A 23,370-nucleotide genomic window follows, 5' to 3' on the forward strand; every position below is an offset into this window, starting at 1 on the left:
CAGACGCGGATACTCACCACTATACCGAGGACATGATAGAAAATAGGAGTGGGGGTGTTGAGAAAACCCATTGGAAAAGTGATTTCTTGCCTTTACGTTTTCAAAAAAGTCACAAAAGCACTTCGAATGAAATTAATGCAGTGAGACGCTGAAAGTAAAACTATGGGAAGCTGAGAAACGTGTTGGGTCGTGAAAACTTGAATTCCTTCCCAAAGTTTCTAGTTTTGCTTCACATAACTTTTCCTGTTTCAGAGAAAAAGAATAAAAAAGCAAAAATGAATCAGATGTTTGTATCTAGATTCTGATGTTATGTCTGTTGTTAGTGGAATATCATGTCTATCCTTAAGTTGTTTTGATCTTTACCACTGATCTTTGCTTACATACATCTTCAAATTATATAGGGATTGAAACAGAAAGTATTTCTGACAAATTTCCAGAACACTACATACAACTTTGAAAGAGGTCAGTAAGTTTTGAACACTTCATAGTTGTTAAACCAGAAAACTGGTGCTGTTATGATTGTTTCTAAACATTTCAGTTTCAGCTAATCGATTTTATAATAATTTCATCTAGCCATGTACTCATTGTGGGTGTAGCCAAAAGCTGATAAAGAGAAATGCAGAAAAACTGGTTGTGGTGATCACTATGCATTATCTTTATTTCCTGAAACAGAAGGTAATAATTATAAAAATGTTCATTCGATATTTCCGATAATACAGTAACATAGATTTGTTTCGACCAAGATAGTTATAGGCATTTTGTTCCAATTACATATGTTTTCATTTATTAGCTTTCGTATTAAAATTTGATGTTTTTTTGGAAATTTTTTGAAAAAAAAAGTTTTCGAATAAAACTTCAAAATTCAATAAAAAGGTAAATATGTATAGTAATTTAAGCATTTTTACTCTAAATTTTCAAAAAATTTCAGAAAATTTTGTTACAAAATAAGTACACATTTTTGAATCCAGGCCGGGCCGGGCCGAGCCGAGAGAAATTTCGGCCCGGCCCGATTTTTGACAAGTATGGTTTTTTCTTTTTACCACATCAAATGATAACAAGTATTACTGTCATTTTTGATAAATTCGAACGGAAAATTCTTTAAATCAGTTTTCAAGAAGCTGAATTTTACTGGTACGTTATAAGAACTTTACTATCTGCAGAGTTACAGCCTTTCAATGTAAAATGACTAATCGGATCTATCTAAAAATTGCCAGTTTTCACTTTTCTTGGGGAACCCAGTACAAAAACGATGTCAACTGTTCGATTTGTATCGAAATCTCTAGGAAACGACCCTTAGATACTCAGAAACATATTACGGCAGTACTTTCCTCAATAATGTAGTGTTGCCGCAAACATTAATCCAGTTGGATAGTTTTTCGTTTTCTAACTTTTCTAAAGAAACGGTAGTAATTTACTCATCTAATAATGACAATAATTATTTTAACTTTCGTTCTGCTCGTAAGCGCACACACTATCTCTTATTATCCCAGGAGCCAGCGCGGCGCGGTCGCGTAGCGTGCTTACACATTCAGAGGAAGAATCAATTGCTGACTTCACTATTTACCTTCATTTTCCATAAACCAAAATGAAAATTCTCCGTTTCCCAATGCTAGTAATCAAAGACGTCTTGAAAAACATGGATTCTATCGATTTGTAAGTTATACCATCATCTAATTAAAGTTTTTGGTTCTTTTTTCAGAATAAACTTATCCCTGGCGTCTAAAAAGATGGGTCACTTGATTTCTCTAGCAGACACTCATCGATTCAAAGTAGACTTGGAACATTTTCTTATTATTTCCATCAACGAGAAACAATATAACATTCAACTTCCCAAAAATGTATCGAGTCGAGTGACCGTAATGATAACTATTGATAACGCATGGCCTGCTAGAGAATGGCTACATATTTATTGGAATAAGAAATGGACTGAACTCCTGGTGCATATCTTACGAGTCTTCAAGAGTCCTTTAACCACAGTCAATAGCAAATCAATGCCAAATGGAAAATTGATAGAGGCTATTCAGATCTTGTCAGCTGAGCAGTGTGAGATTAAGAAAATGTATATACATCAAGATTTGCAAAAGAAAAAGTCACTCAGAAACATTATTGAGAGCCTTAATATCACGGAGAGGCTTATAACAACTCGGTAGGAATCCAAAAATGTAAGGATAACACTATTTTTTTCTCTAGTTTAATTGTAGTTACAGAATGGGAAAGATCACTCGAACAGTCATTGGAGGAGTCCCAAATCAACGGAGGTAGTCATCTGGATTCGATTTCTTCTGGAAATTGAATTACATGTTTTATTATGTCGATATAAGACAGGCCAAATTTGAAAATTTTATTTTTTCAACGTGATAAGTTGGTTTTCGCATGAGAAATGAGCTTTCACAGATTCTTTACTGTCAGAAAACATGAAATTTTAAATGTGAAATTAACCGAGAAGTCCCAGAAAAAAGCCAAGTTATTTTTATTGTTATTTATTCCAATTCGTCTTGTTTTGTTTTTAAATTGAAGTTATATTTACGTGACCTTATTTATTAGGACAAATGAAAAAAACAGAAAATCACAGAAAAGACTCAAGGGTCAATTCTGTGGAAAACAACAAAAAAGTGAAGACGTTTTAAACAACGTGAACCAGAAAGAAGTTTTCACAGATTTTCCTCATGAGGTAAATCTGTGAAAACAAAAAATTCATTGAAAGGGAGAAATATAACGTGAACTTCGATATCCGATATTGATAACATCCACGTAGGGCTCATCGGAATTTTCGTATCGGAGTCAAAAAATAGATAGATAGAAATTCTTGATTAATCTCAGACAACTGCATTTGAGTTGAATAATCTGGAAATTGATAATTGAAATCTGCCGATTTCTTAAATGACTCACCTCTCGAAACTTGGAATTTTCAGCTTTCTCCCAAATAAAAACATAAAGAATCCACTCGTAAATATAGTTCAAGATAAAGTGACTTCTGAAATCATCTGAAATTGATGCTCCTCACCTTCTTCTCATCATCTGTCAGACAGAACCATTAAAAGCACAAACTCACACTACCAGAAAAAGTTGGAATGAATTGAAAAAATATTATTTGGGGCATTTTTTCGAATTTACGTGACTTTTTGTCCGTTGTTAAGAATTCATTCCAACTTTTTCTGGTGGTGTCTGTTTGTGTTTTTTTAATCGTTCTGTGTGACAGATGATAAGAAGAAGGTGAGGAGTATAAATTTCAGATGATTTCAGAAGTAACTTTAACTTGAACTATTTTTACCAGTGGATTCTTTATATTTTTATTTGGGAGAAAGCTGAAAATCCCAATTTTCAAAAAGTGAGTCATTTAAGAAATCAACAGATTTCAGTTATCAATTTTCAGATTAGACCACTCGGATGCAGTTGTCTGAGATTAATCAAGGATTTCGACCTATCTATTTTTGAAGAAAACTCCGATGATACGAAAATTCCGATGAGCTCTACGTGGATGTTATCAATATCGGATATCGAAGTTCACGTTCTATTTCTCCTTTTCAATAGATTTTGTAATTTCACAGATTTACCTCGTGAGGAAAATCTGTGAAAACTCCTTTCTGGTTCACTTTTTTTTTTAATTGTCTTCACTTTTTTGTAATTTTCCACAGAATTTACTCTTGAGTCTTTTCTGTGATTTTGTTTATTTTCTCATTTCTGTTCACATTTTCTCCTCTGGAGACTATTCTGTGGATGTGTTTTGAATAAATGAAAAGTTGAAGGTCACGTTATTATAATTTCAATCGAAACTAAAACGAAATAAATTTAATTTAATCGAACAAAAAACCATTTCTCTCACTATTTCAATAAATGAAGTAGCGAATCATAAATTAAGAGAATTATCTTATAATAATTTAGAAAACACGTGATTTGAGGTTTTCTGTGAGAAAACCACGTTTTCGCCATTGAACGCGTTAATTTTTTTCAAATTTTGAAATTTTGAAATTTAGCCTGTCTTATATGGTATTGGTGCTACAGCACAATTTTTTTTAAATACGATTACTATTGGATATATTTCAAGTTCACAAGTCGGTGTCTAGAACTTATAATTATGAATCGAAAATATATTATTTTTCTTAGAGAAATTATAAAAATGTATTAGTGATTATCCGTCGTTCAAAATGTCTGCTGGGTTATGCTTTATGCTCTCAAACAAACTTGATTTCAACAATCATGAAAGAATTTAATAACTTCGCCGATAGTTCAACTACTGTCTTAAAATTCAAGAAAACATAATTTGTTTTATCAGAATATCAGATTCTCACGGTTATCTGAAATTTTGCAACTCTATCAAAAATTGAACTATTTTTTCTGTTTCTAGATGTTTATTCAAAACTTTCTAAAGGATCTACAGAGATTTACTCATTGTTACACCTTCCACAAATAAAGGGAAACAAGTAAAAGTAGCCTAAAAACCGAGTGAATCTTCCTAGCACTATGTTTCAACGTTTCAGGCTTTCTGTTATTTTTGAAACAGTAACATACGTTTTTGATTTCCAGCACACAAAGTAAACTAGAATTTCAATATACAAATGAAGACAGGAAGGAAACGTGTGTTCTATAATGTACCTCTAGAGCAATAACAGAAAATGATGGGCTCCGCGACAATTCACAACAGCGACATTCCGCAACTGCGACATTTCGCAACTCACGTAGGTTTCGCAACTGCGACACTTCGCAACTGTTCATTTCCCAACTATGACGTTTCGCAACCATAGAACTAGCAATAGTTTAACCTTGTTTTGCCAGAAAATGGGTCAGATGACTTTTTCTTCTATTTGATTGTTTTCAAATATGTTCCCAGACTCTTCGGTACACTCAACATTTTCAACTGACCCAAATATGCAAATGCGGTGTAGTTGCGAAACGTCGCAGTTGCGAAGTGTCGCAGTTGCGAAACCTACGTGAGTTGCGAAATGTCGCAGTTGTGAATTGTCGCGGAGCCAAATGATGCATGAATTATGGCAGATTTTTAAACGCATGAATTATGGCAGATTCGAAACAGTATCTTGAATATTTTCTACGATTGTTTTTCGTAATTTGTAAACGACAAGGAAACTTATTTTTGTTTTCATAAAATTACATCTAATTGCATAACAGAAGAGCCACTACAGATAAATAATCATTTAGAAAACGTGGGAAACAGAGATTTCAGTCAATATCCGTAATGATGAACTGTCTGTTCTCACACAAAATTTCACAATTTGCCGCGCATAACACTCTGCAAACTACTGTCCAATTATATCAGGTCGTTGAAACAGAGATTTTGGTAAATGACTTATGCAATCAAATACAGCGCCATGATACTTTTCAACTTTTTAAATAAATCGCAGTTACAGATAATGCGTTTAAAATTTGGATGATTATTTCCAGAGATGAATATGAATTAAACGATCACTTTTGTTAAAAAATCAGAGATACGCCAAAAAATCTCGGATGCAAACGATTGATACTTTACGTTCTCATCAAAACAGTATTATGAGTTTTTCATTTTAGGAATCCGATTCCAAGTTTTTTTGGTTTCAGTTTAGTATGTTTAACAATGAATTTTACAAAACAGAATTTTCCAGTCCAAGTTGTTAACACAAAACCTAAAGCATGTTGAAATTGATAACTTATGAATGGTGGTGAATGCGAAAGAAATAAAATAGACAAATTATGGTTATTAATGGTTCTAACATTTTTGAGCCGTGTTTTTATAATTTAGCGTCACGGGTTTCAACAACTTGCAACCTAAAACGTGTCCAACATTATTGAATTTGGTTCGAGAACTATATGATGTTGTTGAAACTTTTAAAAAAAGTTTGCCGCAAACATTGGGGGAAAACACTTTTCACATAATTGAATGTCATCAAATAACCTTTATTTCGAAAATTTGAAACAGGAGTGTTTTCAATAGCACAGAAATGTTTCCAAGTGCTGTCAGGATAGTGAGATTTATACAAAATACGATTTTGTATAGTAAGACAAAATCTTGGCATCCTCACAATCAGCAACATACAAATTTTAAAATTGAATGCACGTCAAGGTTTTTTAACAGAAACACTCAAACCAGATTTTTTTGGTCATACATATAATTAACCAATACTGAAAACATTCCATTTCGTTCTGTTACATAACATTCATGAAACTGAATATGTTTTTATTGTTTCGTTGTTGAATAGATATTTGGCTCAAATTGTTTAAAAGTATTTATCAAATTGGTAAAAGTACTCTTATGGAAATGAAAGCATCAAACAGTGATAGGGGAATGTGAAAATCAACGATCTACACTCATTATGTATAAGGTTCTGAAGCAGAACAACATATCGGAACGTAGGACCACTGGAAGTATACGTGACAGTTTTTGTTAAAATTTAGAAAGGGTTCATTTAAAACAGCTATTCGCATGATAAACTTGATGAGAATGTGTTTGTTAGAAATCAAAAGAACTGTTTGGAACAAACAATTTGAAAAACATAATTATGCAATATTCGTCAAAAGATTTCTGTTTCATTAGGTTTTAAAATATCAACCCGCTTGTTGTTTTCGATTGTAGGTATAAACCAAAATATGTCACGTTGGAGAGTTCTAAAGCCGCCCTTAATTATTAACAATGTATACTCAGAAATTTTGTCTTCAATGTTTCAAACACACGATTTATGGCAGATTCGAAACAGGAACTTGAATGTTTTCAACAACTGTTTTCAGTAATTTGAAAACGACAACGCTAGGAAACTTATTTTTGGGCACACAATCGCTCAACACAATATCGACAACGATTCTAACACTCTGAAAACTACTGTCCAATACTATCAGGTAGTTTCAGTTGCCAGGTCCCCGATCAGGCCTCTGTCCCACTCCAAACTAAAATGCATTAATTGATTGTAAAAATTATTCTAATTTATTCAATTACGTTTATTTATTTTACTTTCTGCTATTAATTCCCTTTTTTCCTTGTTTTTCACTATTATTGTAATAAGACTTAATTCCTTTTTTACAGTTCAAACTGCCGCCACTGCGATGTCTCCGTCTATTATTTGCAAAGTTCAAAAAGATTAGAGAGAATCCTTGAAGTCACGGATATAAACGATTGAAACTTTGCGTTCTCACCAAAACAGTCGTAAGTGTTTTTATTTTTATTTTGGGAATCTGGTTCCAAGTTTTTTGTTTTCAGTTTAGTACTTGTCCAACATTATTGAATTTGGTTCGAGAACTATATGATGTTGTTGAAACATCAAAAAATACAATTTGCCGCAAGCATTGAGAAAAACGCTATTCAAATAATTCAATCTCATAAAATGAATTTTATCTCCAAAATTCAAAACATGACAGTTTTCAATAAAATGCATCGTAACACGCTATCGCTAGTAAGTCGAAGTCTTGGTATTGTCACTAACTTAAAGATGTTGAAGTTGAATGCGCGTTGAGATTTTCTCAACATAAACACTCAAAACAAATAGTTTTATAGAAACAATCACAAAACAGAAAAATTTGCATTTTGTTCTGTTACATAACATTCATGAAACTGAATATGGTTTTACATATAAGTTGTTCTGGCCGTCCAATTGTTAAAAATTAATTATCAAAATTTTAAAATTACTTCTATGAAAATGAAAGCATCAAACAATGATAGGGAAATGTGAAAATCAACTATCTACACTCATTATAAGGTTCTGAAGCAGAACAACATATAATAATAATAATAATAATTTATTCATATTTTTTGTTGTGGGAGAGAAAAAGAAAGAACCGGGCAAAAATTATAAGAACATACAACAAGAAGGGGTGAATAAATATGTAAGATGAGCTATAGGACCCGCAAAGAGTCCAGTGCTCAAATTTTAGGAAAAATGGTCTGTAAAGGCAGTTGGCGGAGTCGAGACGCAAAAGTTTGTTCGGTTACGGTTTTAGGGAAGAAGGGTACGATTTTATCCCAGGTCGAAAAATGTTTATGGAGGAATGAATCGTTTTTCTTACCGCAAAGTACTATTCTATATGGGAACCGGGGGGATAGCGCGGGTTTTACATATAAGGCAAGATTGGGGAAATGACACTGGTGGGTTACAATTTTAAAATAGGTTTTAAGAATTAAAATGATGCGTCTATAGTACATGGACATTTGGGAGGAGATTGCTAAGCGTCGCTCATAAGGGGAAAGGTGAGCATTGGATGAAATTGGTTGGAAGGATAAATTACATCTATGGAAGACTTTTCGAGAGAAGAAGCGAAGGGGAGATTCTAATTGATTTGTAATGTGAGAGGTTGAAGGGTGAAACAATTCGCAAGCGTACTCGAGTGTTGGACGAATGAAGGAATTGAACAGCTTGAAGTAGAACTTTGGATTGTTTGATCGGAAGCTATTCAAGATTCTTCTACAATTGAATTTTGCGTTGTTGACTATTTTTGCTATGTGGGTTTCAAATCTCAGATCACAATCGACAAGAAGACCAAGATCTCTGGCAATATTGGTAGACGCTAGCTTAGCGTTTCCTATAAAATAATCTATCTGTGGGTTGCTTGCACCAAGATGCAGGACTACTGTTTTATTTTCAGCTAGTTGTAGTTTCCACTTTTCGCACCAATCAGAGATAACGTTAAGAGTTTTCTGGAGACTGGAGGGGTTTTCGCTGTAGATCTTGAGATCATCAGCAAAGGCAATAGAGTAAACATCTGTTGGAAGGGACTGAATCAAGTCATTGATATACACCAAGAACAGGAATGGACCCGTTACTGTACCCTGGAGAACACCCGAAATGTTATGAAAACTGTTTTCTGATATGTAGTCATCTATTTTGATTTTGGATTTGCGATTGGACAGAAAAGATTTGAACCAATCACATAGAACCGAGTCGAGTCCAAAGTTCATCAGTTTCAATAACAGCAGATTATGTGGAACCGAATCAAAGGCCTTACGGAAATCGATTAGAATGACATCCATACATGCTTTAGGTTTCGAGAGGGTCAGATGGTATTGAGAAACAGCATCGATGAGGGCTAGTGGGCATGATCTGTTGCTTAAGAATCCGTACTGTTTCTTGGATAACTGAGCAGCGAGTTCTGATTTAATTGGTTTCAGAACAACTCGCTCAAACAGTCTGGCTAGTGGATGAGTTAAGGAAATTGGTCTAAAATTAGATGGATCCAGTATACTACCTTTTTTGTGCAACGGAATAACCGTTGCAGTTTTCCAGCAGTCGGGAAACTTCCTGGCAGACAGTGATTCTGTAAAGAGTAGCGAAAGTGGGACGGAGATAGAGTTTGCACATTTCTTGATAATATAAAAGTTGATCCTATCTGTTGAGTATCCGATTTTGGGCTGTAACTTAGAAATGGCTAGGAACACACTAAGGGGAGAAAGATCCACGAAAATGTTTTTGGGTTTTGGATGAGGGAGGGCAGGATGCGGTGGGGACGGAATTGTGAAACTATCTGCAAACGTTTTGATAAATTGGTCGGCAATTTCAGAAGGTTCAGTGACCAGACTACCGTTAATAAGGAGCTTTGTTATGGAGGAAGAAGATGTGAGCCTTCTTTTGACGAAGCCAAAGAGCCTTCTAGAATTTGCCGTTCCAATTATCTCGTTTTCAGATTTCCTTATCCTTTTTCGTATGTTTTTCAGACAAGATTTGACTTTGGATTTGAGCTTGATAGGATCAAAGGATTTGTTCCGACGCTTCAGGAGTTTATAGGTATACTTCCGACTTACTACCGCGGACCTAGAATTTATTTTCATTAGAGGGGTAAACATATCGATGCTTTCATTAAAGATTTTTAAGAAGTGAGAAAGCTTTGTATCGAGAGTTGCAAAGAAAGAAAACTGTTTTGCCCAATTGAAACCAGCTAAATATGAATTCAGTGAATCAAAGTCGCATTTACGGTAGTTCAGCAGTTTCTTGACTTTGTGACGCGAACTTGCTTCTTTTGCGAGGTCGGTTGAGAAGAGAACGGAGTTGTGGTCTGACATCATCAAGGGCTCACTTACTTCAACGTCGAAGCAGGCTTTAGGATTGCTGGAGAAAATAAGATCTAGCATGTTTTCTGCGCCATGTTGGGAGATTCTAGTTGCGGATTTCACTAGCTGAATCATATTGTGAGATTCAGTCAAATCTGATAGACCAGTATTATCAACACGAGAATGGTGCGCCCATTGGATTCCCGGGAGATTGAAGTCTCCTAGTAATACATACGACTTTTGGGGACAAACCATTAGAGTGTCAAGTTGGTTGAATAGGTTCAGTGTCTGAGAACTTGAGGTGTCTGGTGGGCGATAGATAAGAATGTAACGGACGTTGGATTCAGTGTGGTCCACAACGAGAATGTCGCAGAAATGGGTGGAATAAACGTTATCGTCAAGATCTATTTTAACTAAGTTTATGAACTTACGGTAGAACAGTGCGCATCCGCCTCCTCTGATTTTTGGATGAGAAGAAGAGCGATCAGACCGAAGACACGAGAAGTTGCTAGAATTGCAAATGGATTCGGGGACGGCGGACGATAGGAAGGTCTCCGTAAGGAAAGCTAGGTGAATACCCTTTTTTTCCAGAAGGTTTTGAAGGAATGTTATTCTTTCAATGGTGGCGATTGATCGGATGTTTGAGAGAACACAAGAGAGTCTGGATGATTTGGAAGAGGTTGGGGTATGGGCCTTGGGAGGAGGATGGTAGGATGAATGCGATGAGGAATGAATGACAGATAGCGGGCAGGGAGACTGAGAATTAGGCGGTGATGAGAAAAGTACATGTGAGATAGGGGCCGCCTGACAGTAGGGAGCGGGGAGATTGGAAGATTGCGATGAGGTAGAGTGATATGAGGGTTCAAGTGATTGGGTTTCAGAGGAAGATGGTGATGAGTGGCGGCCGCGTTCCTAGGCAAGGGAAGCCGGAGCTGCAGGAGCAGCGGTTGAAGAGGCCGGAGGCAAAGGCTTGGCTGGAGGAAGAGGGCGCGGGGTTTTGAGTTCCACGATTTTTAAATCGTGAACGACAAACTTGATTTGACCAGCCTTTGTGTTGGCATCGTAGACCTCCTTCCGAATGGCGTATAGAACATTGAGTTCTTCCCTAGTCATATCGCGCCGCGCTCTAACAGGACGGGGCCCCATTTTTCGACCTGCGTAGTTGACCCAGCTTCCGTAAAAACCTTTCAAGAAATCGTCTCTTTCCACTTGGCTACCAAAACGGACCTTAGTGGGTCTTGAGATACTGGACTCGTTTTTGCATTTAACACGAAAAATTTCTGTGGGAATAGGGAGAGAACAATCTGAAGAAAATTTAGAAATAAGAGACTTATCCTGGTCCTGTTGATTTTCTTCCTTGCTATCCGGCAAATTCTCTATGACAGCGGTGCAGCTTTTCTTGTTGAATGCAATAATATCAGTGACTAGATTCAGACGGTTCGATACCTCCACGACTTTTGGATTTCTCTTGGCAACTTCATTATACAGTGCACATTGCTTTGGGCTGGTTTTTCGTGTGAGTGAACTCATGAGCGGAGGAAATTCGCGGAGGAAATCCTCATTATCAATTCCAGTGATCTTTGACATTCCTCGAATCTCCGCGATTATCTGTCCTTGCTCTGTGATAGTCTTCCGTTGCTCTTCGATAAGCAGTTTCAGCGATATGACCGTAGATTCCAGAGATTTGAGCCTAGCGGGTATTGTTTGGCTGGTCTTCGCGGTTCCTGCGCCGAACTTTCTTTTTTGTCCTCCACGGGGTTTTTTAGCCGTTGGCGATAACAATTCCCCTTCGGGATCCGATTCATGAAAATCACCTGGCATATTTTCACAATGTATCCAATAATCCGTCGATATTTATAGCACAATAGATGATGATGGTATTATAGCACAGGTAAGAATATTTAAAAATCAATATAGGACGGCAGACGGAGACGGCGTTCTCGCAGGGAGAAGGGAGACCGTATGGAGAAGGGAGACCGTATGGAGAAGGGAGACCGTATGGAGAAGGGAGACCGTATGGAGAAGGGAGACCGTACCGATTTCTTCTTTGCCTCTGGTTTTGATCTCGACTCCTGAAGTCTCAATTCCTGCGTCAATCGTTTGTTTTCTTTCTTCAACCAGTGAATTGCAACTGTTTCTGGGCTTTTCTTGATTGGAAAGGACTGCTTTTCCAGTTCGGAATCTTGATCCTCATCTTTTTGCTCCTCGATCTCCTCTTTGATCTTTTTATGAACTCTCGGCGTGTCTTGCTCAGGTATCTCTTGTTTCACGATACCAGTCAGACCCTTCTGCTCGCTCAGAGACTTGATCAATTTGTTCGCATCGTCAAGTCTCTTCTTCAACTGCTCGCTCATTCGCTTTTCAGCCCGCAGGCTCCGAACGACTCTCTCCAGATTCTTGTGATATCTGGTCTTCATGGAGAGGAATTCGAGCTGTCTGGAAATAATTCATTTGTTGGAAAATGTTGATTGTGGTAATTTCCCTTACTTCTCACGGTTTTCCCGTTGCTCCTTCAGAAATTTCTTCGTGAGGTTTGACGCCATGGTTTTATAGTTTTGGAGTTGGTAGTACATTTTTCAGTTGAGTTTTGTACTTCTGGAAAAATAAAACTAAGATTCACCAAAAATAAGAAAGAAAGGAAAGAAGAAAACCAGGAACTGGTGTACAGACCCCTAGAATGAGGTATCTTGACAGTGGAGAATCAATAAGTCGTCCTCTTATTTGGGTGTCGTGTGCGCGCTCTAATTTTTGACCTACCGGTCATTTTTTGGGAAGAAAACGGGTCTCCTATCGTCTTTTTTTTTGTAAGATTGGTTTTGAGGACGTTCAAGTAAATAAAACTATATGAAAGTTCTTTCAAAATATATATCGAACAGTAATTATTTCATTGATAACAATGCATTGAACCGCATGTGAGAATGACTCCGGGGCGTTTTGAGATCAGGAAACCATGACATTTCGACACCAAACATGGAAAAAATTACAGAAAAATGTCACTTAAAACGCAAAAAAACCTTATTTTGTAGGTATTGTTTCATGTTTAGTGGCGAAATGTCAAGATGTCTGGTTTCCAAACGTCCGGGACCAGAGAGAATTAATCACATCAGTTCAGTCAGGTTTTTTTTTGCTAACCACATTTAGTAGATAATTATTCTACAGTTTCAAGAGCTAGAGAAAGTTGTACACTGTGATAGACACCGAATATATATTTTTCTGTTTTAGCGATTTTCTTCATTTGCTTTTTATGCAAAAAAAATTATTGATTCATCATAATCTTCGAAAAGAAACCACTCAATTTTTGAAAACATTCTCAATCAGAAAGAAACATATATTTCGGGTTTCGATGTGCCAAATATATTTTTCATCAACAATTTTAAGAATTCGTTTTGAAAACAAATTATTGTTTTCAAGTATTGGTTGATAATAATAATAATGAGAAAAAGTAAAAATTTCTGTTAGAATATCGTTATGTTTTATACACTTCTATAAAATTTGTTGAAGACGTAATTCACCATGCAACAATGTACCAAGTGTTCCAAACTTACAGACACATTAAAAAGGTTTTTGAAACAGTTGCAAAAATGTGTTTCATGTTTTTCAGAAATAACCGACAAAACTATTAGAAATTAATACTGTACATGATTTTTTTCGAATCATCAAAATTTTAAAGAGAATTTTCCGGTAGAGAATTTTCAAGGCCCGGCCCGGCTTAAAAAAGGTACCTATTTTTTACCAAATTTTTTGAATTTTTTTGAAATTTTACATTAAAAATTTCAATTTTTTGATGCATAACAATATTTTGATTGAATTCCGAAGTATAGTCAAAAATGCGACACTTTTGGGAAAAAATTAAAAAAAAATCAAAATTTCGTTCAAAATTTCAGATCAAATTTTTCAGCCGGGCCTTGGAAATTCTCGTCACGGCCCAGCCCGGCCCGTTGCAAGTATGCCGATTTCAAATTTTCACAGTTCAAGTGTGCCTAGATTTCTATAAGTTGTTAACTTTGTCATTCTCAATTTTTTTCGAAAATTAATTCACAAATGTTCAGAAACAGAAAATTTCATTGAATTTTTCGATAGATAGTACTCAAAAAACGTCAAACTAAATGTTATTATATATTTATTGGCTAAAGAAATTTGATCCACATTCAGTAGATAAGTATTCTACAGTTTGAAGAGCTAGAGAAACTTGTACACTGAAAAAGTAAAATGTCTGTTAGAATTTTGTTTTGCTTCATACTTTCCTAATAATTAGTTGATTTTTTTCACAATACCATCGAGTGTTGCGAACTGGCACACACATTAAAAAAGTTTTTGAAACAGTTGTAAACATGTTGTTTTTTGTTTTTCAGGAAAAGTAACAAAACTATTTGAACTTATGTTGTGCGTGAATTTTCTCGAATCATAAAATTTGAAAATATTTCTTATCAGTTTCAGATTCCTGACTTCTCAAGGCTTCTCCTATTCTGAAAGAGTTTCTTTTAAGAATTTGGTTAAGGAAAATTGAGAATATTCTATAAAAGGTGGAAACCCGTTATTCTTATTGTGAAGGACTCCTAACAAAATGCATACTGTTTCTATCTCTGCTAAAAAGAATAAGGTTTTTTTTCAGCAATGTTAATCCAGGGTTTGCCAGAAATGACCAATTCCCAACTATGACAGCTCCAGTGTGTCTAGATTTCTATAAGTTTGTAACAATTTATCGGTCTTCTGATTTTTCAATTCGAACTTCTGTTTCAAATCTAACACTAATTCTTATTTGGTTTGAGTTGAACACTCTCCATAATGTATTTTTTCGGAAAATGATCAAGAGACACATTTTTATTGTTTTGTTAATCGTTTCACACATTTCACACATAGCACTAAACAAATAGTTTCAACAAAAATTTATGAAAACTGGTTGAAACATATTTTTCTCATTGTTAGTTAAAACTTTTTCAGTTTCACTAAGGATGTATATCACTAAATTCTGCGTCTTCGAGAATTCTAGAAACATTGGGTTTTCAGTTTACAAGTGCATTGATTGAATCTGCAAAAATTGTAGTAACAGAATATTTTGATCAGTTGTGCGGAATTCCGACTTCCGGATAAGAAAGTTTATTTCCGACTTTCGCCATTCCATAACTGTGGAATTTGGAAAGAACACATTTCGCGAAAACACATGGAAAAACTAATTTCCCACTGTTTTTCGCGAATTTTATAAACTTTTTCTTGCAGTTTTAAAATGTTTGCAAAAAAATCTACTTCCGACTTTCAACTTCCATTTTTAAAATTTTACTTCCAACTTCCGCACAACTCTGGTCTTGATATTTCTATAAGAACTCACTTAATTTATACTGTTTCTTATTGGTTTCTAACTATTTTCTTTATTTCATTGGGCAATAAACTCAGTATCAATTGACTGAAAAAATTTGATAAAACATTATTGAGTTTCAAGTGGCAGTTACTGATATCAGTAGACATTTTGAATAATTGCATTTCTTGTCCTCTTAATTCATACCTCCTTGTAACCGAAATATTTAAACTTTGCTCCAATCATAATACATTTATTTTTAGCCTAACCGTGTTATGAAACACTTATCCCAATTTTATTCCCCTTGGTTTTTGTGTTGTCATGCACCTGCCCTTCCCGTGGCACAACATCGCCAACATTTCAGTTTTAACCTGAATCATTCCAGCTGCAAAATTGGTCGATTTTTGAGCATAGAAGTAAGGAGACTAACCAGTTATTAAGGGTTGCACCTGTCTTCGAGTTAGAAAATTCGTGATTTATTCTGTTCATTTCATCCAATTTCAAACTTCAGTTACATGTCTTCCAACTTAACTTTATGGCCGAATACTATCCATTTCAATAAGACTTATATGAATTACCGTATCCAATGGAACGGTTGGCCTCAAATATGTGCAATCCTTCCCTGGGTTTACATTCTTCCAAGTTTTCACGTCATCTGCAAGATATTCTCAGTCTACCTATCGGCTAACTGGACCCGACCGGAGCCAGGATTGAATCAACATGTGTTTCTAGTAATTTCATTATCACAACTCACTGTTTTCATCTTTTTCTTATTCGATTGGCTTATGGTTCGACTTCCGTCTACCGGGTTGTTCACTTCATGGTGTGCATCAATTGAGCCGAATCATTTTTTGAAGTTTATATTTATGATGGCGTATTACACAAATTATTGTGCGATGATTTTTCCGTTTCTGATGCCTGTGGTGAGGTTGGTGGTGGTCTCGTTTCCAAGGAATCATTTTAAGGTGAGGATGACCCAGGGGGGAAGACCTGGAACAGTAGGTAATCATAGATCTGTTCATCTATAGAATTTCGTACCGACAGAAATTAACAGTATTGGCACTGTTGGACCAAAATTGTTTCTGTAACATAAATTTTCGGTTTCATTGAAATAACTTATGTGCTTGAAGTTTTCTAAAAGTGATTATTTTAGAACCAAAGTTTCAATTCGGTCCAGTCGGCTTCGGTCCGACCGCCGACCGACCTAGCCGACCAAGGTCCGCATTTTGAGCTTGAAAAGTTTTTATTTCTCGAAGGAAGTTATTTTCCACAAATTTCAGAATTTTCCGAAATTCAATTGGTGTTTTGCGACTTATCAACATTCAAAAATCAACTAAAAGTACATATAAGCCGTTTTTGAAACAGAACATTTATGACTTGATAGGATTTTTCAAAAAAAAAAAATTACCGGGGATTCCGATTGTTACCAATGTAGATGAGGGATACATTAGACTAATTGTAAGACTGCTTTTGCAACAAGAATTTTCGGTTTCATTTAATAAATTTACGTTCATCAAATTTTTAAAAGGTGGTAGTCCCTCAGAAACTCGGAAGAATAAAACTGTGACAAAATAAAACTATGAAAATATAGAACAGACAATGGTAGAACTGAACAGAGTGGATCTACGAAAAAATGAAACTGCTAAAACATAGAACTCTACTTCGAATTGAGCGCGTTTGTATTCGTGGCTTTTTAGAAGAATTACAACCAATTCTTCAGGAGAAAAGTCGACTTAGACAATTATTTCATGGAGAAGATGTCTTTGAAACCCAATAAGCATTTTAAAGGCAGAACTAGAGTTATATTTTATAAAAGTTCCAGTTTGTAACAGTTCTATTGTTGTTTGTTCTATATTGTCTCAGTTCTATTTTTTTCCGAGTTCTAAAGTTAAATTCCGACACCAAAGCAGAATAATTGCATTCAAAATATTAACTAGAATTATATGCCTTTTTTGAAACAGAACATTTATGATTATTATGACATTTTGGAAAACAAACCCCCGGTGTTTCCGATTCCAGATGTTCAGACCAACATTGTTTGTGCAACAAGAATTTTCGGTTACATTGAAAACGTGTATCGTCCTTAAATTTTCAACAACCGATTTGTCGTTCCCAGTATCAATAAATGTTACACCAGAGCCGGGTTCGGAAGCTTTATTTTTTCCCATTTCTGGCCTGCTTCAATATGGGTGGTGTCCCTAACCGGAATCACAACAGGCACTAATTAGAGCACAAAAAGAATTGACGGTTCAGCTTTGCTTTGATGAGATTAAGAACAGCACCGTGATATAAACTCTTTCAAAATGCAAATTTCGGGTTCAAGCTTTTTAGGATTTAATGAAAGTATAATAAAACTGTGCACATTGTAACATTTTAGTGAATTAGAATATATTTCCTCTTTGTAACAGAAAAAGTACGACTTGGCAACGTTACTGGCTCAATGAAATTATTTTTTGACTTAAAAGTTTACTTATGTTATCGGTGCAGATGAGTAACAGTTTATAAGTGGACCTCATGAAACAGCTTTCGTTTTCCACTAACTACTTTTCCGCGTTTAACAGGTATTTCTTATTCCAGTTTATTAACATACATACTAAAACAGTATTCTAAATCTTTTCAATTTTTTCACGTTTTCAAAATACCCCTGAACTGATCACAAATCCAGCATAACCTAATTTCTATTTAAATTCAATTTGCAGATAAACTCAATTCTCCTGCGCGTCAGTGTGCCTCTCATCTGGCTCTATCCCCTCTGTTTCACATTTTTCCTTATTCCAGCCGTTGGTGTTTGCCGTCAAATTAGTAGTCCATATCCGTTGGGCGCGATTCATATTTAATATGCAAATTCTGCGTTTGGGGTAAGATTTTACATGAAGAAGTAAACATTTTAAAATTTATCGACGAATGCTTTGTGATCTCGTTGAAACCGGTGATGTTTGATAACTGTGATCATAGAAAGTGCTTCAAACCTAGCAATTTTTTTAGTAAAGTTATAATTACCACTTTCAAAAAATTTTGCAAATAAAAAACAACTCAAAGAACAAATTGAGTCACCGCGCGCCAAAGACACCCCAGCCCCCAAATTTTCACTATTTCCAGCTCCGAAACTCATATTTCTACCTCTACAACACTATTGCATGGCTCACACTCGCAATTCTGGCCAATATTCTTCTATTCTTTAAAGTTGCAAAGGCCAGAGCGCAACTCATCAGTTTCCAAAAAAGTGCAGTGTCTTACAAAGCGGAATTATCGATTACAATTACTACTGTAGTTATGATACTTTTCTATGTTATAAATGGAGGTTTTATAGTGAGTTTGTTACTTGATAACAGAAATTATATTATCTACATTTTTATTTTCAGATAATTTATGTCCTGTACTATGGTACAAGTTCCTATTTCTCGTTTTTGGTTATCGTGAAAGCGTTTGCAAACGACGCTCAGACTTGTGTTGTCCCGTGGATATTCTATTTGACTCATCCGGTATTCAAGAAGAAAGCAATCAGTGGCGACTTGGTATTTTCTACGAGTTCATTCAAGAGAAGGATTAATAATAGTTGATGTTTTTAAATTTGTTTTGTGAATAACAATGAATGTAAAATCAGAGGATATTCCTCACTTTTTTAAACAGAAAAAAATTGTTTTTTTTTTACATTGAACACTGTCATATTCAATCTCTGAAACTGTACCAGTTTCGATAAACTTTTCGTTTACTACACTATTAATACGTGTAATTGAAATAAATAGAAATAATTTTACAAGATAGTGCTGAAATAATTTTCAGAGTTTGTACCGTTCGTTGAGATGAATTTTCCAGTATGCGCACTGTTGAACTATATTTCTATTTTTACTATATATTTTTTTCCATAATGGTGAACTGCTAGGTTCGATGCTGTTCAAATCTATTATTAAGTTCAAAATGTTATTGTTTAGCTAGTGCTGCGCCTCAAATATATCGAAATTCAGAAACAAATTTGATTATTTTATGTGTTTTTCTACATTTTTTTCACTGTTTTAACATTTTTTCTTCTTGAATACAGTTTTCGTTTGAAGCAATAAGTCTTCTTGTTTTGATGATTCACTCAATTTTTCTCCGTGTCGGTCTATCTCAAAACTGTGAAAATAATATTAATTCGAAAATAAAGAAGAATTCTCAACGCAATCGTTTCACTACATCGAACACTCTCATATTCAATATCTGAAACCGTGACTGTTTCAGTGAATTTATATTACTTACTATCTTTTTGTTTCCACAGTAATTTTTTAACAACAATACATTGAAAAACGGATAAGCTGATAGCTGATTTGAAAACAAAATTAACATCCCTGAAAAATCTTGAAAAAAAAAACGAAAAATTCTCAGACAGGTTTGAACAGAGTCGAACCTAGCAGTCACCGTTTCTAGTAATTCGTATCTCCGGTCTAAGAGCATCGAAACTATTTTCCAACTTCCAAACAAGAATAGTTACTGTTACGGTAGCTATCCGGTTGTTGACTTAACTATTATTACCAAACGGATCAGAAGCCGACAGGTTGGTACTTCATAAAATTGATTACGAAACAAAAAATGCGTAGCCGCAAAATGTGGTCAAAATACAGATTTTCTGAAACTTGAGAGTACTGGTAGTTCAAACAAATTGGTACTCTATTAAACATAACCGCTGGAATACCTTGCTCCGAAATCGAAAGAATAAAAAATTTTCAGATTCCTTCTGGTTTTTTGAACATAATATATATACATTTATTTATGGCGATCGGAATCAAGTAGCTTCATGTCATCTAAAATGCAACATTTCTGAAACACATAATAGTTGAGTAAAATTGTGTAGAACTAGCGATCTGTGTAGAAATCAAAACAAAAAAGCATACTTGCAAGATTCCGGGCCGGGCCGAGAAAGTGCCGGCCCGGCCCGGCCCGGTCGGCCCGGATTTGAATTTTTGAATTTTTTTAACTAGAATTTTTATTTCAATAATTTTTTTTCAAAAATTTTCCAAATTTTTTTCCCAAGTATATCTAAAAAAAATGCGTTTAAATTGAGATATGAGACCCCAAAATTCCAATTTTCCGAAAAAATCGGAAAAAATTCGAAAAAAAATTTTGAAATTCTTTAGTACTGAAAATCCGGGCCGAAACGGGCCGGGCCGGGCTCGGGCCGGGCCGCGGGCCGGGCTGGGCCGGAGAATTTCTGATTTCGGCCGGGCCCGGCCCGGCCCGGCCCGGCCCGTTGCAACTCTGCAAAAAAGATGGGAAGAGTTGCTTCATTTCGCAACTAAGGAACATTGAAACATTCCAATTGAAATAACCAGGGTGCCACGTGTTCACCTGAATTTTACAGTTTTACGCTGTTGTTGTCTTTTTGATTTTTTGGAGCTTGTTTCTATATTGCTGGGTTTACCTTAATCTACTGAAAAATGTATGTATTACCTACTGCAGCAATAAAAACATATGGCGTCAAATCTTACAAAAGAAATTCTTAGAGGAAACTGAAGAGCCATGAGATGTTAGTGAAATGAGCAGGATGAAACTGTGAATTTTGTTCTAAATATCAAAGAAACTAACTGGCGGCTATCGAAAAACGTCAGTGGCCTCCTTTTACTGGAATCTAGAAAAAACAACTAATAGATAGATGACTCAAAAGGGCAGGATTGGTTGATATTTGGAATCACTAAATTTACTTTTTCTGTTTCTCATATGTTTCATGTTCTATCTGTTTTAGTGAGCTAATGTTCCGTGCCTAATGAAATGAGCAACGAAAAACTAGTGGTAGAAAACAATATTTTCATTTATAATTATTATGAGAAACAGTTAAAAATATTAAAGTTTAAATCCCATTTATAGTCAAAATTAATAGTTGGAGTTTTGACTGAAATCGAGAGTCACATTATTATTATCCCACGATGACTTATTGGATGGTCCGGTAGGCCGAGTGATTCCTTGGTGTCCCGCTTGTTCCATATTGTGGTGGACGGTTCTGCATGGAATTGGTTGCGATTGCAATGAAATGAGCAAATTATTGGTAGCCATGGATGCTTGATCAAGTGGCCTAAAATCATTCATCGAGTACTGAGGTGCTCCGTTGCTCAGTTTTTCTGTGGAAAAAGCAAAAGTAGGAACACCGGGAGTCACGTTGTAGTTTGAAAAATTTGGAGTATAATGTGCGACTGTGGAGGTTGAGGGTCCACGAGTCAACAATAATTCCAGATTTGAGTTACCATTACTTTGAGGAACACCCATTGTGGATACGGTAGCCTGATAACACTCCGAATCCTCCTGCCTTCTCTTTGCAACTATTTTTGAGTCACGTGACGATGCCATTGTGTTGTTCGCCGATAAGATTCCAGAATCGTTTTCTGATTCCTTGGAACCGAAAACTAGCGATGATCGTTTCCTATTCAAATTTTTCTTATAATCAACTCTCGCGAATTTGTTTTTTGCAGTTTTCCAGTTTACCACAGCGGTATTCTGAAAAGAAAATGCTATGCGATTTAGCAAGAGAACAAAAAAATTATACCTTCACACAAGTGACTGCAACAAACTGTGTTTTCTCGATTTCGAATGATTTGAGGAACTCTCTAGCAATTTCAGATTTCTGGGAATAGATACTGAGGACTGGAATATAGCGGCAGCGGGTGTTGATAAGAAGTCCTTCCTGTCTTTTCTCCTCAGTCTCTGTCACTATTCTGGTTCTTTTCTTTTCAGAATAGATTTTAGCTCTCTCGAAAGACACTTCATCCTCCATCCACACAAATCCTTCCTTAGTATCCAAAAATATCTCATTGCTCTCCCAAGACGCCTTCACCTTAATTTTACTTTCTTCCCAACCCCCCTCAACGCGTTTCAAAATATTCGTGTTGAGTCGCTTGAGTTTTAGGCCGAATGAGTAATTTTCGTGTGTATTGAGACCAGTGACCAGGTAGTTGAGTTGTGGGGAGAGCATTCTGTAAAAGGATAATTAAGAAAAAGATAATTATGAAAAAAGATAATTATAGGAAAATTACCTTCCAACTGATAAAACTAGCATCTCGTTTCCCAGCTCATGCAGTTCCTTCCACTCTTTTTCATCTTGCAATGTTACTCTGATATTATCGGGATTGTTCAAAACCGTTTGCGGTTGAGGCGGCAGTTGTGGTCTCTGGAATTCATGGGCTGGTTCATATTGGCTCCAATCCTGATTGTGAGATGTTGCATATTGATGTGTATTCTTGAAGCTATTGTGGGGGTATCCATATTGACCGTTATTCCACATCACTTGTTGATTCATCCGCATTTGATCCGTCAAGCCTTCTGATGGGTACTGAGGAAATGGATTGGGGTACATTTCTGAAAATAAAGGATAGGCGTAAAAACAAATTACCGAAAATCGGTTTCAATATAAACATAAAGAAATAAAAATGAAACAGAGGTAATGCGAAAATGGAATCTAACCAAAGTACAAATTGAAATGAAGGGAGACCTGAGTCACCATCCACTACAACAAAAAAAGAGCTAATGACAAGAAAACCGTCTGACCAGCAGGATTAGGATGTGTTGTGGGAGGAGCCCACCTACCTATGACACGCCCACAATATTTAAGACAAGATGGATACTGAAAGATAGCAATGAATTATGGATACTGTATCTTGACTAAACAGCTAACAGTATACCCTAGAGTATACCCGATACCTTAGTAAATGACAAGTGGAAAAAATTAAGTACTCTGGCAAGTATACTGTATTCTTGTATTTTTGTGTTACGGGTCATAAAAATCATACGTATCTTAAATAAGGAAAGAGGAGAGTTTATGAATTGTATCTCAAAAATAGCTGTAAGATATCTGGAAATTCTGAAACAGGAACCAGTATTTTTTGAATCAGGGCGGGAATTTGCACGCTGGTATGTATCACGGAACTGACTTCAATCTGCTGAGAAAAAAATTGTTCCTGTAGCTGATGGTGGGTAAAAGTGTGTTGCTAAATGATAGAAAACAGTGTAAAACATTAAAAATAAATGTTTTCCATGAAAAGAGTGTAGAAGAATTAGTTACTTTTTGAGATAATGGAGTGCCAGCAGATATAATTTTTTTTCTGTTTCAGGAAACTCTCGATTATCTCGCAATGTACAAAATATTGATTTTTCTCCG

At 35.7% G+C, this 23,370-nt stretch overlaps 5 protein-coding genes across 5 annotated transcripts; 2 read left to right on the forward strand and 3 right to left on the reverse strand.

The window, feature by feature from the left end:
* Positions 1-1,585: 1,585 nt before the first annotated feature.
* Positions 1,586-2,262, forward strand: GCK72_012308 (uncharacterized protein; the record flags this gene model as incomplete). Its single annotated transcript, XM_003105342.2, has 3 exons — positions 1,586-1,653; positions 1,700-2,146; positions 2,208-2,262. The coding sequence occupies 3 exons, from the start codon at positions 1,586-1,588 to the stop codon at positions 2,260-2,262; spliced, it is 570 nt and encodes a 189-aa protein (XP_003105390.2).
* An 8,608-nt stretch (positions 2,263-10,870) lies between these two features.
* Positions 10,871-11,779, reverse strand: GCK72_012309 (uncharacterized protein; the record flags this gene model as incomplete). Its single annotated transcript, XM_053729005.1, has 1 exon — positions 10,871-11,779. The coding sequence occupies one exon, from the start codon at positions 11,777-11,779 to the stop codon at positions 10,871-10,873; it is 909 nt and encodes a 302-aa protein (XP_053583777.1).
* An 80-nt stretch (positions 11,780-11,859) lies between these two features.
* On the reverse strand, positions 11,860-12,501 carry GCK72_012310 (uncharacterized protein; the record flags this gene model as incomplete). The annotated part of the gene is made up of 2 exons (XM_003093099.2): positions 11,860-12,394; positions 12,446-12,501. The coding sequence occupies 2 exons, from the start codon at positions 12,499-12,501 to the stop codon at positions 11,860-11,862; spliced, it is 591 nt and encodes a 196-aa protein (XP_003093147.2).
* Positions 12,502-15,766: 3,265 nt separating this feature from the next.
* GCK72_012311 (uncharacterized protein) lies at positions 15,767-18,811 on the forward strand (the record flags this gene model as incomplete). The annotated part of the gene is made up of 3 exons (XM_053729006.1): positions 15,767-16,216; positions 18,351-18,560; positions 18,614-18,811. The coding sequence occupies 3 exons, from the start codon at positions 15,767-15,769 to the stop codon at positions 18,809-18,811; spliced, it is 858 nt and encodes a 285-aa protein (XP_053583778.1).
* Positions 18,812-21,095: 2,284 nt separating this feature from the next.
* GCK72_012312 (uncharacterized protein) lies at positions 21,096-22,569 on the reverse strand (the record flags this gene model as incomplete). The annotated part of the gene is made up of 3 exons (XM_053729007.1): positions 21,096-21,713; positions 21,763-22,189; positions 22,250-22,569. The coding sequence occupies 3 exons, from the start codon at positions 22,567-22,569 to the stop codon at positions 21,096-21,098; spliced, it is 1,365 nt and encodes a 454-aa protein (XP_053583779.1).
* Between the last annotated feature and the right edge of the window lie 801 nt (positions 22,570-23,370).

The sequence above is a fragment of the Caenorhabditis remanei genome, chromosome IV, assembly GCF_010183535.1.
Source record: "Caenorhabditis remanei strain PX506 chromosome IV, whole genome shotgun sequence".
In the NCBI taxonomy this organism is placed as follows: Eukaryota; Metazoa; Nematoda; class Chromadorea; order Rhabditida; family Rhabditidae; genus Caenorhabditis; species Caenorhabditis remanei.